Below are 18,073 nucleotides of genomic sequence, written 5' to 3' on the forward strand. Positions count from 1 at the left end.
AATCCGAATGGCATCTATGGCAGGCTTTCCTACTATATATTTGTAACTTTTAGTTGTAAGGGTGTACAAAGGTGTGTGTGTGTGTGTGTGTGTGTGTGTGAGAGAGAGAGAGAGAGAGAGAGAGAGAGAGAGAGATCCGGACGCGGCGGAGCTCAAGCCGGACGGCCGTCTCCTCCTCGGGGCCGCGTGGGATGAGCTTGGGGTCGACGGATCTGGAGGTGAAGGATTCGGATCCGCTGTTCGCCATGCCGGAGACGTCCAGAAGGGGCTAGAGATGAGTTTGGGTGGCAGAGGGAAGGGGAGTGAAATGGTTAGGGTTTGGTTCGGCGAGCGAATGGGAATGATTTTATGTGCGAAATTGCTCCATACACGACACAAGTGGCCGATCTATGCATGGCACGTAAATCCAGCGGCCGACACCCTTCTCAATCAACGTTTGTCCGGCCAGATTTAATCCATCGTCTGTGCATCGTCCAATTTCATCGTGTGTGTAGCAAGACTCTTTTATGTGGGGTCGGATGGACCAGCGTGCGCCGGGTCCAACGTGACGGGCGTGGCCGTGCGCGCTCTGGCGCCACCATATTCGGCTCATATTTGAGCTGGATATAGTGGGTGCTGGTCAGCCCAGGCGTTTGAGGGCCATTTGATGGGCCGCCTGGGTTAAAAAATCATGACCGAACACTAACCGGGCGGCCCGCCCGCACGTACGGCGGATTTAAGAGGTCCGGCTGTAGATGTTTTAAGTGTCTCAACCTTGTACACTTATTTTGTTATAGAGGGAGTACATTTCAAAAACAAAATTCTTCGGAAATTCTGGCCGGGAAACTGGCGGTGTTCTCCGGCAACCACAAATTCCACCACATCTGGTAAGTTTTCAATCCGACAGCCAAAAAGCTTAGAAGCGACTAGAATATTCTAGCACGTGCAGCAGCACTATGCAAATTGCAAAGAAAGCAAACCGGCCGGCCAACACACGGACGCAACGCCGCAACTGGATGTCGCGCGTGCCATTGCCACCCTCCACGCGAGAGTGCGAAATACACATATGATATTGGGACGTGGGGGGAGGCGGTCAGCCCAGCCATATTGGGTGGGCTACGTTACGTAGTGGCCGTCGTGGCAGCGACGGCAGTGCCTCTCCACCTTTTACGACTGACTGACTCCGGCCGCCCCGCCACCGCATGCGTGCGTGCGCCCGCCCGCCGACCCGGCCGTCCACCCCATTCTCTTCCATTCCACCCCGCGCGTGATGCGTCATGTGTCACGCCGCAACGCGAGCATGCCCGGCGATCTGCTTGCCGGCCGGCGCGATCGGGCGTGCGGGGTGCAATTGGCTCGAGAACAGGCCAGGCACCGAGCTCTCCATCACTCGCGGCTCGATCGATTCCGATTTCCGAGCCATGTTGCATGTGCATGGGTGCCGATCGCGCCGGTGCGGGTGCACTGTGAGTGGCGCTCCGAGATTGCCTGCGCCTCGGGGTTCCGCTTTACCTTCTCCTCCTTCCTTGGGTAGGATTATGCCTGGCTAGCCCTATCCTGTCTGCGTGATGCGTCCACCCAACGTCGATCGGACGACCATCATGTACAGGCTGATGATCATGTATGTGGGATCGAGTAGCAATTACAGGGTAGCACCGTACTACTTTGCGTGCCAACATGCACCGGCCAGCTCCCTCTCCATCGATCGACCTCCCTTTGCATATAGGTCATCACGCGCCCACAAGAACACTAATCAAATGACTTTACGACCTTCCTTTTGCTGCAACCCAACATGCGAATTGGGCCGACACTTCTTGGTTGGTTAGGCCTTACATAGCTAGGTGCTTGTTTTCACTCCTAAAAAAATATAGGAAAAGGCCCGCAATAACAAGATAACAAGTGCGAACCAACATATGATTGTATAGTTAGAAGGACAGTGGTATGCCCAGCCCATCAGGGTTCAAGTTCTGGTGCTCGCATTTATCCTGAATTTATTTCAGGATTTTCAGCAATGCGCGTTCAGTGGTAGGAGACGTTCTCGTAGACTATGAGGCTCCTACGGCGACTTCGTAAAATCTCAATATGATATGCCGGCTCAGTCTCTCGAAGGTGCTCATATGATAGGGTGTGCGTGTGCGCGTTCATATGGGTGACCGTATGCACGTATATATGAGCGCTTGTGTCTGGATTGTGTTTTAAAAAATAAGATAGCAAGTGTTTTTCTCGCAAAAAATATATAGAAAGTGTTGTAAATACAGTTACTATTAGTTTGCTTTTGAGGGGGCATACTAGCTTGTTAAGTCGTCTAGAGTCGTCGCACGCCTTTCTCTCGCTCTGTTATGTGGGTGGCGTTATCAGGACACAAAGTTATTAGGCATGCGTTGCGAGGCCCCGGATTGCTTTTGTTTAATTCTTGCCGCACATTCGGTGATACCTTTATTGTGCCTTTTGCTAGGCCATGTAGTATCTATTATTGTACCTTGAATCCTTGATAATGTTTGAGATCCACAGTGCTCCCTTTGTCAATTTGGGTTTTATAAGTTGTGGCCGTGCGGGAAGGGGTCTGTGGACGGGGAGCTAACGGAAAACAAAGTTTGTCATCAGCAAGTAGTCTATGAATACATTGTTGACAGAGATGCGCGGAACTATGCTAGATCCTGCGGAAAATGTGCCACCGAGCTTGATCATGGTTCTGATGATTCCAGAGCTTAAAGAAGGGTCTAATCCTTTTTTCTGAGGAAATTTTCAATCCATTCATTATTCCATGGCAGTACAAAGAACACATAAATAATAAAAATTATGTTCATGTCCATAGACCATCTTTCAGGGCCACAACACGGAATTATAGATTTCATAAAGCCATAAGGGTACTTGTTCACAGACTTCACAAAAATATTTTTCGTTAGAAAACTCTAGATGGAATTCCGAGCTGATTCATGTGCTAGTAGAAAAAATTGATGAGGTATATCCAAAAATAAATAAATTAAGAAACACATTACAGACGCGATGCTCGCAAACACATACATACACTCATGCCTATGAATACACGGCGCCACTTCTCTTCATCTGTGGCGGTTGCTGTTCTGGTGTGCTGATCCTTAGCATGACGACTCTCGAGTGTCTACTACAACTAATTTTCTTGGCTTCGGTGAGAGGGAGACAATGACGGCGGTGCGCCTTCTTCTTGCCCGGTGGTCTACGAACCTGTATATAATTTTTCTTGTGTCCTTGTACTGCCATTGCGAATGTTGAATAATGGAAGTTTCTCTAAAAAAAGTTATTATAGAGTTTATTTTCTTGAAAAATATTACATACACTATAAGTTGACAAGAAAGAAGTAATATATGGTAACAAAAGTTACAGAACATTCTGCTGTATATTCTGGTAACTGTCACGCAAATCATCTCATACTGTTACATTTTCATCTTTCTATATACAATATATAGGTAATTTATACTACACACGACCATGCTTTAACTAAGTTTTTTGTCTGGCCTAATATATTTTCTCTGGTTTTAATTACTTCCTCATCTATAAGGGGCGTGCGACGGCTTGACGTCGCTCATCAGTAACACTTCAAGCTGCTAGCTTCATCCACGTTCCTGGGCACGCCCTCTATGAGGCACGCCACCGGCGGCACAATGGGCGTGGTGGTGTTGCCGTAGACGTTCCAGCAGAAGGGGCTGTCGACGGTGTCGCCGGAGGCGGGCAGCAGCTCGACGCCGGAGAGGGTGATGTTGGTGCAGGGCACGGCGTCGCTGCAGCCGAAGTGGATGGGCGGGCCGCGCACGTCGTAGGTGCCCCGGATGCCGGCGTAGGTGATGTCGGAGACGAAGACGGCGGTGGTGGCGTTCTCGCAGCTCTTGGTGAGGCAGTAGTACTGGTCGATGATGATGGGGTTGCGCACGGCGTCCATGCGCACGTTCTCGAAGGTCACCGCCGACACCGACCCGGAGCCGCCCTGCCACGTCTTGATCCTCACGCCGTTGTCCGAGTGCCGGATCACCGCGTTCCGCACCGTGATGTTGGCCACGCACGCCCGCGACCCCTGCTTTCCCAGGCTCCCGATGCTGCAACGAGAGCGAGCACCCAATGTCAGGCAATGCCACCGGAGTGGAGTATATATAACATCCGAAGAAAAGCTACGACGAGGAATGAAGTGGATGCGAACCTGATGCCGTGGCCGGGGCCGCAGGTGACGTTCTCGATGTGGACGTTGAGGGTGCCGGCGCCGATGGAGACACAGTCGTCGCCGTTGGAGACGACGGTGTTGGTGATGAGCACGTCCTGGGTGTTCTCGACGTGGATGCCGTCGGTGTTGGGGCTCAGCGCCGGGGAGCTAATGGAGAGGCTGTCGACGTGCACGCCGCGGCAGCTGTCGAACCGGAAGTGGAACTCCGGGCTGTCCTGCACTCTGAGCCCTTGCACCGTCACGTTGTTGCTCATGAAAAACCTAAGCGCCTGCACAGGAGATCAACGTCCGGCGTTTAGCACTTACTGGCCATTAAAAATACTGTTAAAGGCCTGAAGCAGCAGTACGTGGCTGGGTTAGGCCACTCACCACCGGGCTGTCACAAGGTCCGTGGGTGCTTCCTCCCTTGTGAGGCTTGCAGGGGAGATCCCACCACTTCTGGCCCTTGCCGTCGATGAGCCCGGAGCCGCGCAGCGCCATGCCGTCGGCCTTGTAGAACACCAGCCAGTTGCGCTTGCTGTTGGCCGGCCACGTGGTGGGCTCGCTGGGCGCCACGATCGTGCCGTCGATCTGCAGCGTGACGCTGCCCTGGCACGGCCCGGTGAAGGTGGTGGTGTGCACCAGGAACGAGTGCCCGGCGGCCGCGAGGACGACGCCCTCCCCGTCGTCCTGGCACGCCGTGTCCCACGCGGTCTTGATCGCGTCCGTGTCGTCCGTCACGCCGTCCCCGACCGCGCCGAAGTCCTTGATGACGTCGTACACGTTGTCGCCATCGTCGGACGGGGCCGGCGCGGGCGCGCCCGGCATTGGAGGGGCTGACGGTGGCGTCCTGGCCGGCGGTGGTGCAGACGGAGACCCATGCTTAGGTGAAGGTGCCCTCCTCGGTCCCGCAGGCCCGGGTGCGTGGGACGGCGGCCGCACGGAGTGGCGCTTGGTGTGGTGGTGGTGGCGGCTGTGGACGCCGTCGCAGAGGAAGCTCGCGGCGACCACGAGCGCGAGGAGCAGCGCAATGGCGGTCCGGGCCTCCATTAGAGCAAAGCGTTGCAAGCTGATGAACTTGCTCGCGTTGGTTAGATTCAGCTCAAGGATGGAGTAATCTCGGATCACTGGGCCTGCTTATATATGGACGCCCAGAGGAAGGCCGAGGCGCGATCGAGCGCTGTCCCGGGAATCTAGCCACTAGCTAGCTAGCTTGGACGCTGTGCTATACTGGAGTAGATGAGCAGAGGAGCTGGACAGTTAGTGGCAGTTGGGTTTGAGAGAGTGAGGAGCGCGCGTACATGGATTTATAGGCTGGCATGGGAGCCAAAGATGTACTACAGTGTCAAGAAGCGTGGTGGTGGACTGGTGGTGGTGCGCGCATGGGCGGCAGGGCGTGCACGCGCGCGCCGAAGGAGGGGGGTTCGTGGTTGGACTTGCGCTCGCTACCATGCACGATCGATGATCTGCAAACCGATTTCCATTTGTGTACTGCTGAGTGCAACGACTATGCTTTCGGTGGTGTTGTGTGTTGAATAATTGTAGCTTTTGGTTTCTATTAATGGAAATCGAGAGAGGATCACCCTATCTTTGAATGGAAAAGAAGCAAAATTTTGAGTGCAACTATATGTGGCCGGGCAACTCTTGGTCGTGCTGGATTCCTCTGCCGTGCTGTGTGTCCCAGTGACATGTGAACCAGTTTTCATATGGGTCATGTCAATGGAAGAACGACAGGGTAGGATCCTCCTCCTGGTCATCTCCAGCATTCACTGGGCGCCTCCCTTCTCCCACTTTTCGGCGATCAACCTTGATGAGACCGGCCAGACGTACGTGCACGGTGACAACCGTGGTACCGTTGCCCTACCGGCCTAGCTGGTTTGCTTTCCAGCCGAACCAACCCAGCTTCTGCAGCTTCTTCCTCTATTTTGCCCCCCTAGCAATTGCTATCTACTCTTATCTACGACAACTGAGATACGACCAGCCTAGCTAGCATGCATGCAGCTTGCCTCCAGCTCCCATGCTGGATGGATGGACCGATCTCCTTTTGCACATAGGTCGCGCATGCGCCCACAAGAACACTAGCCCGTAGCTTTACGACCTTTTTCGCTGCAAACGAACATGCGAATCGAGCCGCTATTCCTCGGTTGGTTAGGCCTGGGCTGAGGTGCTTGTTTCTTTCCGATCTCAGCACATCGTGCATGCATGTATTTTTTTGACCATGGCTGAATTTTTACTGACTTCAAATGAAAGATTGAGAGGACATAAACACGATGAGCATACATCTAGCTTTTGCACAATTAAGATGAACATGGCTAATAAGCATGTGCACAGAAAAATAAAAATAAAAGATCAAAACATTGAGACAACGACAATCGACACCAACCATCTCCTGACAACATATCGACGAGGAAGATTCTTCATCAACAATGCCTTCGGGAAGAAAACGGCTCTATGCCGCCATTCTAGCTGAACATTGAGTCCGAGCAATGCCTTCAACAAGATAATGACCAAAAACACTCAGTTACAAGTATGATCAACTAGCGTCTGGCCTAGGGATTTCATCCTGCAACTCGATGGATACTTGGGAAGCACCACCGAATGAATTCATCATGTGTTGTCGCTAGTACTTAACCACAATCACAAACGCTACATGCGTGCACGGTCTTGTATGAGATGCCACAGAAGTGGTGACCATTCTCGCACATTACTTACGTGTGCCACCTCATACGGAATTCTCTCTACGGACTCACCCCTCGACTAACCTCAGTAACATCCAGTCCCGGGCATTTGAGGCGGGTTTGGAGCGTCCGGCTGTAGATGCTCTTAGGCCTGAGGTGCTTGTTTATTTCCGATCTCAGCACATCATGCATGTATTTTCATTTTTGACCAAGGGTGAATTTTACCGACTTAAAATGAAATATCGAGAGGATAAAAGCACAGTGAACATACACCTGGCCTTTACATGAACACACACAAAATCTTAAAATGTCAAAGAAAAAACTACCAGCGAGCTACAACAATGACTATCGATACCAACCATCTCCTAACAACATATGGACAAGGAGGAAGATTCTTCATCAATAACACTTACAGAAAGGAAACATCGCTCTACCACCATTGTCGCCGGATTCAGCCGGCAAATGACAGATTTTGGGTTTTCACTCAGAAGATTGAGTTCGAGCAATGCCACCAATAAGCTAAAGACCCCAAAACATTTAGTTACAAGTATGATCAACCAGGGTCTGGGGTTTCACGCTGCGACTCAAAGATTTGGTACTCGGAAAGCATCACCAAATCAAAGTCATCAAATGTTGCCACTATCACTTACCACAATCCCAACAGGTATATGCATGTACGGTACTTACGGGCCATGCTCGCACAATACTTACGGCCCACCTCCTACGGAATTCCCGGTACGTACCGACTCCCCCAAGACACCCCCAGTCCCCACCCCCCACCCCCCAAGAAACCGGGGCTTTGCTACACCTACGTGCAACACCTACGTAAACCTACGTGATGGCTGATTTGGTGTGGTTTAATTAGAACAGAAAACGGCCCGGGCCCCACCCACGAGAATCAGGGGGCGGAAGAGAATTAGATTATAGAAAGTTACGTAAGAGTACGTAACATTGTTACGTAGGTGTAGGATTATTGAAGAAACCGAGTCTCATTGTGGCCCCCCTGGGGCTCCAACCAGATGTTGTCGCCTCAATTTTTTTTAAAAATAAAGGGCTTTTTATTAACTCATAACGTAGTTTGCCACCTCATTCTGTAAGTCTAATTCCGTAAGATCCGTAGCTGTAGCAAAACTCAGGTTCTCCTCGCTTTGATAGATGTAGCAACGAGAATACAAGAAGGGATGCATGCGTGATGCGATTCAGTCAAGCTAGTAGATCATGCAGCTGTGTGCTGTCGCTTTGGTTGATGTTGCCGTTCCTCCACGTTCCCAGGTGCAGTGGTCATCCATGTCGTCCCTGATCATGCATTGCTTTCAAGGACATCCACTGGATCGACCGGCCTGCCCCGCCCAAATCTCTTCCTCCTTCCCCCGGTTACTACATGCAGCACAAGCTAGTGCATGCAGCCTAGTTTAATCTGAGGTCGAGGAGGAGGAATGGTCCACTCCACTCCTCATCACCTTTCCATCCCTTTGTGGTCATAGATTGCTGCGAGGCGCCGTGAGTGCATGTATGATTCTTCCATAGATCGATGGTGATAAGGCCACCACTAGAGGGCCCGACAGGGAGTGTCGATCGTAGTATTCTTAGAAGGCTAGCTAGTAGATATAGATGGGTAGCCAGGTAGGTGGCCATGGCGCTTTTGGGAGTGGATTAACCGGAGAGACGGTGCCGATCGATTGGGTTCTGTTCATGCAACTGGATTATTGGAGCACGTACACCGGCCGGTTAAAGCGCCTCTCTCACGTTGCGGCTGGCCGGAGGAGAGAGCATAATGGGGTGGTGGTAATTTGATGGTGGCCACAAGATTTTGGTGGTGCTGAGGTGGTCCATTAATTTGGCCGAGTAACGCTACTGTTTTCGTCATTACACGTCTTGGCGGGGTGCCCTCAAGGTTTGGAGGCCGCATATAGAGCGTGGAGCACAACATTTTGCATAGTTCCTTCCAGCGTATCATCGTAGTAAAATACTAGGCGCACGTTCGTGCCGTAGACTTGCGGCGCAACGCGCTGCGGGCGAAAAGGGAGGAGTAGCTTTTGAGAGATTTTACGGTACATCATATTACCTAAAACAGTGGGTAGTATATAATGGATCCAATGATCGGTATTAATTCCTTCAATTTTTGCTATAGGTCTTTTCGGTAATTAACTATTAGTGTGGATTTTTTCTTTTAAAATTTTATAATAACGATTAATAATGTAATTAATAACAACGCGATGCCATTGCCATCTCAACGATGCAGCTGTTCGTCTGGCATTCCTCACTCGACGGCTCGATGATGCCGCCCGGCGGCCGTCTCCTCGGTTGCACAAGGCCGACCGCTCTGCGTTGAACGACCTCTGGTCGCTGCTTCGAGATCTTCCTCCCATGCATCCCAGCGACGACGCAGCCGCCTTGTCCCGCACGGCGGCCCTCTCCCCGTCTGTGTTAGAAGGTAGAGAGAGGGATTGGTGGAATAGTTCGTTGTATTGCTTGAGCCTCGTGGGCATATATATAGAAGTACATGATCTACTTGGAGTACAAGGCAAGCCAGAATATTTCCTAGTCTAACCTATGTTTCCTAATACAATCACGTTACTCAACATCCCCCCGCAGTCACAACGGTAGCGACGCAGACGGTGAGACTAGAGAAGAATTCGAAGGCAAGCCAGCGGACACCCCCCACAGTCGTAACGGTCGACGCATCACGGAGTCGTGGCTGGAGTGAAAACCGACGAGGTTGCTCAAGCAAGGCGGTAGCCCTTTGTGCCGTTTGTCGATGTAGCCGAGAGCCGAGGGTGGTGTAGCCGTGGTCGAGGTAGCCGCGCGAAGAATGTCGTGGTCGATGTCGAGTCGGGGAGCCGGTGTCAAGGATGTCGTCGTGGAGCCGCGGGCGCAAGAGGGCGCCGAGTTAGCATGGGCGTAGTGGTGTCGAAGTAGTAGTGCGCTGGGAAGAAGACGTTGTTGACGACGCGTCGCGACGGGTTTGCCAAGCCCGGGGACGCATCATAGACGAAGGCACACACCGGTGTTGCCAGCACCGGGCATGCGTAGACGGACGAAGACGAGGTTGACGAAGCGCCACACCAGGCTTGCCAGGCCCGGGGAAACATCGTGGACGAAGGCACGCATCGGTGTTGCCAGCACCGGGCATGCATAGATGAGGACATGCACAAGTTGTACGCCATGTCGGAGGGGTCAGAGAGGCCAGCAGAGAAGGACTCGACGACGGTTGCGGCGTCAATCAGCGCGGAGCCGATGTCGCCTGCGGTTGTTGGAGTAGACGAAGTGGTCGGGGTAGATGACGGCGACGCTGGCGACGGGCCAGTGTTGGACGAAGACGAAGGAGGTGGACGTGCGGCGGCGGCTACGTGCGTAGCGGCGGCGGCCAAAGAAGAGCGGCGGCGGCGGCCTGACGATGGCGGCGGCGGCTAGGTTAGGAGCGCGGCGGCGGTGCTCGAAGTAGGCGAAGAACCCGACAGCATGACGAAGACCGGCGCGGACGGTGGCGTTCCTGCGCCAAGGGAGGTGGCGCGACGCATACCACAGGAAGTCAATGCGCATGGACGACGAAGTGGACCGTGGGCCGCCGTGCTACGACCCGAAGGGGCGACGCAGCGGCGGCGGTCAGGTCGGGGTGACGGCGGGAAGACCTCGGGGCGGCGGCAGGGACCGCGGGCCGCGGCGCGATAGCCCGAAGGGGCGGCGTAGTGGAGGAGCGCGGGTCGGTGTAACCGTGGGGACGGCCTCTGGACGACAGCGTGGACCGCGTGCCACGCTCGCTACGGCCCGACGGGACGACGTAGTGGCGGCGCGAGGGTCGGTGCTGCCACGGGGACGACCTGGAGCGGACGGCCTCTGGGCAGCGGTGGACCGCGGGCCGCGGTACTACGGCCCGAAGGGGCGACACAGCGGTGACGCCGGTCAGTGCAGATGGGAGAAGAACCACGAGGCGGCGGCGCTGCGGCCCAACGGAGCGACGCAGCGGCAGCCCATTGCTCGATCGGTAGAGGGGCGCGCTGAAAGATCATGGATGTCGCCTAGAGGGGGTGAATAGACGCTTTAAAATAATTACGGTTTAGGCTTGAAACAAATGCGGAATAAACCTAGCGGTTAATTTGACAAGCATAAAACCTACAACAACTAGGCTCACCTATGTGCACCAACAACTTATGCTAAGCAAGATAAACAACTAAGTGATAGCAAGATATATGACAAGAAACAATATGGCTATCACAAAGTAAAGTGCATAAATAAAGGGCTCGGGTAAGAGATAATCGAGGCACGTGGAGACGACGATGTATCCCGAAGTTCACACCCTTGCGGATGCTAATCTCCGTTTGGAGCGGTGTGGAGGTACAATGCTCCCCAAGAAGCCACTAGCGCCACCGTAATCTCCTCACGCCCTTGCACAATGCAAGATGTCGTGATTCCTCTAAGGGACCCCTGAGGGCGGTCACCGAACCCGTACAATGGCAACCCTTGGGGGCGGTCACCGAACCCATACACTTTGACAACCCTTGGGGGCGGTCACCGGTACCCGTTAAATTGCTCGGGGCGATCTCCACAACCTAATTGGAGACCCCGATGCTTGCCCGGAGTTTTACACCATAATGATTGAGCTCCGAACACCACCAACCGTCTAGGGCGCCAAGGCACCCAAGAGGAACAAGCTCTAGGGTGCCCAAACACCCAAGAGTAATAAGCTTCTCAAACTTCACTATCACGTATCACCGTGGAGAACTCAAAACGATACACCAAATGCAATGGCAAGGGCACACGTAGTGCCCAAGTCATTCTCTCTCAAATCCCACCGAAGCAACTAATGTTAGGGAGAAAAATGAGAGGAAGAAAAAAAAGGAGAACACCAAGAACTCCAAGATCTAGATCCAAGGGGTTCCCCTCACACAGAGGAGAAAGTGATTGGTGGAAATGTGGATCTAGATCTCCTCTCTCTTTTCCCTCAAAAACTAGCAAGAAACCATGGAGGGATTGAGAGTTAGCAAGCTCGAAGAAGGTCAACAATGGGGAAAGAACGCAAGCTTAAAGTATAAGGTTCATTGGGGAAGAAGACCCCCTTTTATAGGAGGGGGGAAATCCAACTGTTATGTGCTCAGCCCGCACACGAGCGGTACTACCGCTCCACGAGTGGTACTACTGCTCAGGCGGAAGAAATAGGGAACAGGAGCAACAAAACATGAACTTTGGGGCGGTAGTACCGCATATAAGTGGTACTACCGCTCACCCCAGCAGTACTACCGCTGGAGGAGCAGAACACAGGACCAAAAGAGGCAGGCAGAATATAGTATGGCGGCAGTGAAGCAGAAATGGTACTACCGCCCGACCGGAGCGGTACTACCGTGCCTTACTGTCGTGCAACTACTGCTAAACCCGACACGAAAAGAGCAGGACCCAAAATCGAGGCGGTAGAAGAGCGGCACTGCAGCGGTACTACGGCTGAGAGCTCCAAGCAGTACTACCACTTGGGCTCGCGGTACTACCGCTGGGACCAGACAAAAACCACACTCAAGAAAACAAGAACTGTCATAACTTCTGCATATGAGCTCTGAATTGAGCAAACTCAAACTTGTTGGAAACAAGACGACGAGTAGCATCAAACTCGGGCTTGTTATAGTAAGAAGAGGCAGGGGAGATATGCCTAACAAATGGAGGAGTAAGACCTCCAACAGAGAAGAACGAGCATAACCTCCAACATCAAAAACATCATAAAAGATGCATGTGAACTCCGTTTTCGATGAACTCGAACTTGTCATCAAGATGACCATAATCTCTAAGACTCACAAAGAGAACCAAACAAGAACCAAGAAAGATGATGCAAGGATGCAATGGTTTGAGCTCTCAACGAACGATACGATCAAACTACTCATCGAGAGCCCCCCCCCCCCTGATAGTACGGCAATTAATCCTATAACCCGGTCTCCCAACTACCATCATGAGACCGGTAAAATAGAAAACCTATCAAGGGCAAACCTTTGCCTTGCACATGGTCCACTTGAGCTAGATGATGACGATCTTGACTCCCTCAAGTTGGACCACCTTTCTTGATTGTGTTGACTCGATGAAGACTAGTTGATTGCTCCCCCATACTCCACTATGGGTGAGCCACTCTTCCACACATCTTCACAAGTCCATTGTCACCACAAAGGACGGCAAGCTTCAAGCATTTGATCTCTTTGTGATGCTTCACTTGAACTTGCACACCGCAACCTTTCTTGATTGTGTTGACTCGATGAAGACTAGTTGATTGCTCCCCTATACTCCACTATGGGTGAGACACTCTTCCGCACATCTTCACAAGTCCATTGTCACTACAAAGGACGGCAAGCTTCAAGCATTTGATCTCTTCGTGATGCTCCACTTGAACTTGCACACCGCAACCTAACCCCACAAAGAACCCTCACGAAGACCATGGGTTAGTACACAAAGCGTAATTGACAATGCTTACCATACCATGGGATCACTTGATCCCTCTCGGTACATCTTCTACGCTTTGTGGGTTGATCAACTTGATTCACTCTTTGACTTAGTCTTGATCAACCTCTCACAAGACCAATTTTTAGGTAATTCCTTGAATAGCACCTTGGTCGATACAAACTCTCCTTGAAACCAACACGTGTACTCCAAAAAAAGCCTATGGACAAAACCTTCAAATATAACTCAAGGCAACCATTAGTCAATAGAGATTGTCATCAATTACCAAAACCAAACATCAATTACCAAAACCAAACATGAGGGCACCGCATGTTCTTTCACGCGCTGAACTCGGGACGATCTTCACGGGGCCTGCAGAGGCGTGCGCAACCGACGGGACAGGTCGGTCACACGGCGTAGATGAGACGGATCGCGGCGGCGGGCGGGTGATCACTCCGATCGCGCGTGAGGTCGGGGACGCCGTTCGGTGGAGGCGCGGTGGCAGCGGAGTCCGAGACGAAGCCGGCGGCGGCGGGCGGTAGGGCGGCTATGATTGGCCGCCACATGGCGCGAGGCCATCGGGTCGGGGTGATGCAGGAGTCCCGGTCGGAGCAGGGCGGTGACGGCCGGCGTAGATCGACGGGCGAGCCGTCGCGCGAACGGCGGCGGTGAAGGGCCGCCGCATGACGCGAGGCCGCCGGGTCGGGGTGACCGGCGGGCCGATGCAAGGATGCCGCGCGAGGCCGCCGGGTCAGGGCGACCGACGGGCAGACACGCGGACGACGCGCGAGGCCGCTGGGTCGGTCAAGAAGCCGGCTGATCACGCCGGTGTTGGAGTAGAGGCCCACGGGGTCGACGGCGGCGGTGGGTGACGCAAACCGGATCACATAGACTGGAAAACCAAAAAGGAGACGCCGATCAAAGCGACCGGCGAGAGAGAGAAAACCCGGATCAAAGGATCGGGAAAAAAAAAGACTCCCTAGGGCAGCCGACCAACACAGCCGGCGGACGAACCCTAGGTACGGGCGGCGCGGCCTCCGGTGGCGATCATGGAGGCCGACCGCCCCGGGGGCGGCGCGCGGGTGCGGAAGCGGCGGCGGCCAGGCTTTAGGATCGACTTGCGATAAATACCATGTTAGAAGGTAGAGAGAGGGATTGGTGAAACAATTCATTGTATTGCTTGAGCCTCGTGGGCATATATATATAGGAGTACATTATCTACTTGGAGTACATGGCAAGCTAGGATATTTCCTAGTCTAACCTATATTTCCTAATACAATCACGTTACTCAACAGTCTACACCCACTTCGGTAGGTGGTCTGAAATCGCTTCTCCTCTGGCCCTCTCTTCATCGCGCACGTACGTCAGCCGGCTTCCACTAATCTAAGCACACCGCATGCACGCGGAGCAGCAGCAGCAGCACACGCCTGCAGATGGCGGAGGAAAGGACTGAGGGGGAATGGGGGATGTAGTGAAGGAGAGGGTAGAGAGGGGAGGCGAAGGTCGTTGCCTCGGCACCGGTACGGGCCGCGAGGTGGCCTCTTTGTGGTCGTGGGAGGCTCAGGCCGGTGGACATGTCTTGTGGCAGCGCTTGAATCAGGGTCCGTGACGTCGGACGAAATGGGCGCCGTTGCGGCGTCTGTGCGCTCCGGGATGGGAGCGACGGCACCGGATGAGCTGGGCGTGGGCGATGGCACATCCGCACAGGGTGGGCTGAAAATGGCCGGCTGCAGATCACAAACTATACAGTACATACGGAGGTGCGGTAGCCGCTGGCAATGGCGGGAGCAGGATCGATGGGCCAAAGGAACAACTATGCCCTTCACTTTTTTTGAAAAGAAACATAGAAACTTTATTCATTTGCGATAACAAGTACATTGTTTATGAGGAGGGATACAATTTCACTCAAGGGCTCCTCAAACCAGTTCAATGATGAAGAAAATCTAGCTAACTTAGCAAGTTCATGTGCGACCCTATTTGCTTCTCTATTACAATACTCAATTTTAGTAATGGGAAAGTCACATGCTAAAAAATAACAATCGTCAAAACTGCCGCCGCTGTACTAGATGACCATCCTCATTGTTCATGGTTTCGATAACCTCCATGTTATCTGAGTTAATAACTAAGCGGTTGCAGCCCGCCCTTTGAGCAATAGATAGACCATATCTAAGCGCCATAGCATCAGCCGTCAAAACGTCCGTGCATCAATCAATTCTTCAATTCCCCCCTGCAACGAATTTTCCTTTATCATCTCTCAAAACAGCACCAGCCGTGCCCCTGAGCCGGTCATGATCAAAAGAGGCATCCACATTAAGTTTTACAAACCCCCTTGGAGGTTGGACCCAACCTCCTCTTTTCATCGTAGCCTTTGGTGATATAGCCAAAACATAGTTTAATGTAATTGCATGAATTCCCATGGAGATCTGGTTAGCGTCTTGGGTTTTCTCCTTATGGACCAGTTTTCGCCTCTCCCACCATAAATACCAAGTTGAAATTGCAATTAATTCACGGACATTTGGAATACCCAAGATCATAAGCTCCCGTTCAGGCATAGAAAGCAAAATTTCAAGCACCGCCTCACCAGCATAATCAACTTCGCACGCTCTTTTAATGACCCGATCTAGACCCAATTTTTTCCAAACCTCCTTTGCTTTCTGACACTGAAATAATATATGCTTTGTATCCTCTGATCCAAAGGAACATGACGGACAATTGGGGGTAACCTTTATATGTCTATTCGCCAAATTAACTCTACACGGGAAGGTGCCATGCAGTGCGCGCCAAATGAAAATTTTAAGCTTCGATGGACAAGATAATTTCCAAATCTCACTCCAAATAGGATTGATAGTCATGTGTCCCATATCATCGGTTCTCCTTAATTTTCCCCCGTGTTGGTGTTCCCATTGCACTGCATAGGCTGATCGAACAGAAAAAGTTCCATTCTTTGAATAGCTCCAAGCGACAAAATCCGACATATCATGTTGTGACAAAGGAATTGCAAGGACCCTTTGTGCATCAACTGGCGAGAACATTCGTGTGACCAAATTTTCGTCCCAATTACTAGTAGCAGGATCAATTAAATCAGATACCCTTGAGATCAAATTACTCCCTCTCGGTGTGATTACTTTTCTATTTGCACAATTAGGAATCCAAGCATCTTCCCAAATATCAATGTTGTGACCATTTCCAACACGCCAAATATAACCAAGATTTAGACAATTAACCCCTGTCATAATACTTTGCCAAGTAAAAGAAGAGCCTTTTTTAGCTTTGTATTCAATAAATCACCTGACTATGCCCTCCACTTGATTTGGAGGGAAATCTGCCCTGCGGGATGGATTAACAGCAAACTACCCAAAAGGCCCCTAATTGCTCAATATACTACTTGAAACTTGGTGTAGTATTGCCTCATCTGAACCGTCAAACCATAGAAATTAACGGCCCCAATTTAATTGATGTACCGTAAAAGGTCTCTAGCTTTTGGTTTTTAAAAAAGGGAGTAGATGGATCGAACGCATATAGAGGCTGGAGCACAACATTTGCATAGCTCCAGCGTATCACCGTAGAAGAATACTAGGCGCACGTTGGCGCCGTAGACTTGCTGCGGGCCGGGAAGGGAGGAGTAGCTCTTGGTTTAAACAAAAAGGAGGACATGGATCGAACTCAGTCTTTTCCTTTCTTTGATGATCTTCGACACATCTATTTGAATTCTCTGCGGGTGAAGGATTTCTCGTGTGGAGAAAAACCTCTTGAGCGCTATCTGATCGTCGTGACGTCAGCATACAAAAGGCATTTTTTAGGCATGGGTGATTTTGATGTAGCAGTAGGAAGTAGTCCTCATTTTAGCTTTGTCATAAATTCAAGTTTGTAAATTTTGACCAAGTTTATAGAAAAAACATTAACATCTACAACAATCAATACCAGAAGATTCATCAATGAATATTTTTTCACATCATATATCCTTGTTATTGAAATGTACATATTATTTTCTATAAACTTGGTCAAATCTTATAAAGTTTGATGTTGGACAAAGCTAATATGCAGAGTAGAAAAATAGAGGTAGAAACTATTTTGTTTCTTTATATCAATAGTTGTTCTTTAAATGCCAGGCATTTACTGAAACGCGAGGGGTACTGGTGACCCGAAAGGAAAGGGACTTGTTTGTGAATCGGTGCATGATTTAAAACTAAACTTTGTTGTTATATAGGAGGCAAAAAAATACATGTGCACATATTTGGTGCTTCTCTCCTGCTAGAGGATTATCTTTTGTGTGTGTGTGTGGGGGGGGGGGGGGGGGTCATAATAGAGATAAAGTGATGTTATTATTAATAGAACTTGTTCTTGTCCTTAAGCGCGATGACTCTTTTTATTATAGGTGGGGACTTTAATATTATTTGGAAGTGTACTGAACTTGATAGAGCTACAATAATTGTTAGATCGGCTCAGATTCTTAATGCTATTATCCGGTATAAGTAGTTAAAAAAACTTGATTTAGCTGGGAGAAGTTTTATTCGGTCCAACAATCATAACGATCATCTCGCAAAAAAAAACAATCATAAGGATCCTGTTTTTGAAGCACCAATACACAATGGGAGGGTTGGTTTCCCTTTGTCTTCTCCAGAAGTTTCCTTAGAATTATCCTGAGCATAATGTTCTAGTTGTAGATATTGGTTTTGAAAAAGCTAAAGATTACTTCTCCTTTTAAATTTGAACAATATGACTTTTTAGACATGATCTGAAAAGATGTAGTAGCTAAGGCTTGGGCAAATACATGTAGAGGAAATCCTTAGATAAATGTCAAAATAGAGCTAGTAAGAAGAATGCCTAAAGGTAT

General features: G+C 50.9%; 1 protein-coding gene across 1 annotated transcript; it reads right to left on the reverse strand.

The window, feature by feature from the left end:
- Positions 1-3,336: 3,336 nt before the first annotated feature.
- LOC123060823 (polygalacturonase At1g48100) lies at positions 3,337-5,422 on the reverse strand. The gene is made up of 3 exons (XM_044483674.1): positions 4,541-5,422; positions 4,151-4,440; positions 3,337-4,049 (listed from the first exon to the last, which is right to left on the reverse strand). The coding sequence occupies exons 1-3, from the start codon at positions 5,198-5,200 to the stop codon at positions 3,545-3,547; spliced, it is 1,455 nt and encodes a 484-aa protein (XP_044339609.1). The 5' UTR covers positions 5,201-5,422; the 3' UTR covers positions 3,337-3,544.
- Between the last annotated feature and the right edge of the window lie 12,651 nt (positions 5,423-18,073).

Source organism: Triticum aestivum, chromosome 1A, assembly GCF_018294505.1.
Source record: "Triticum aestivum cultivar Chinese Spring chromosome 1A, IWGSC CS RefSeq v2.1, whole genome shotgun sequence".
NCBI lineage: Eukaryota > Viridiplantae > Streptophyta > Magnoliopsida > Poales > Poaceae > Triticum > Triticum aestivum.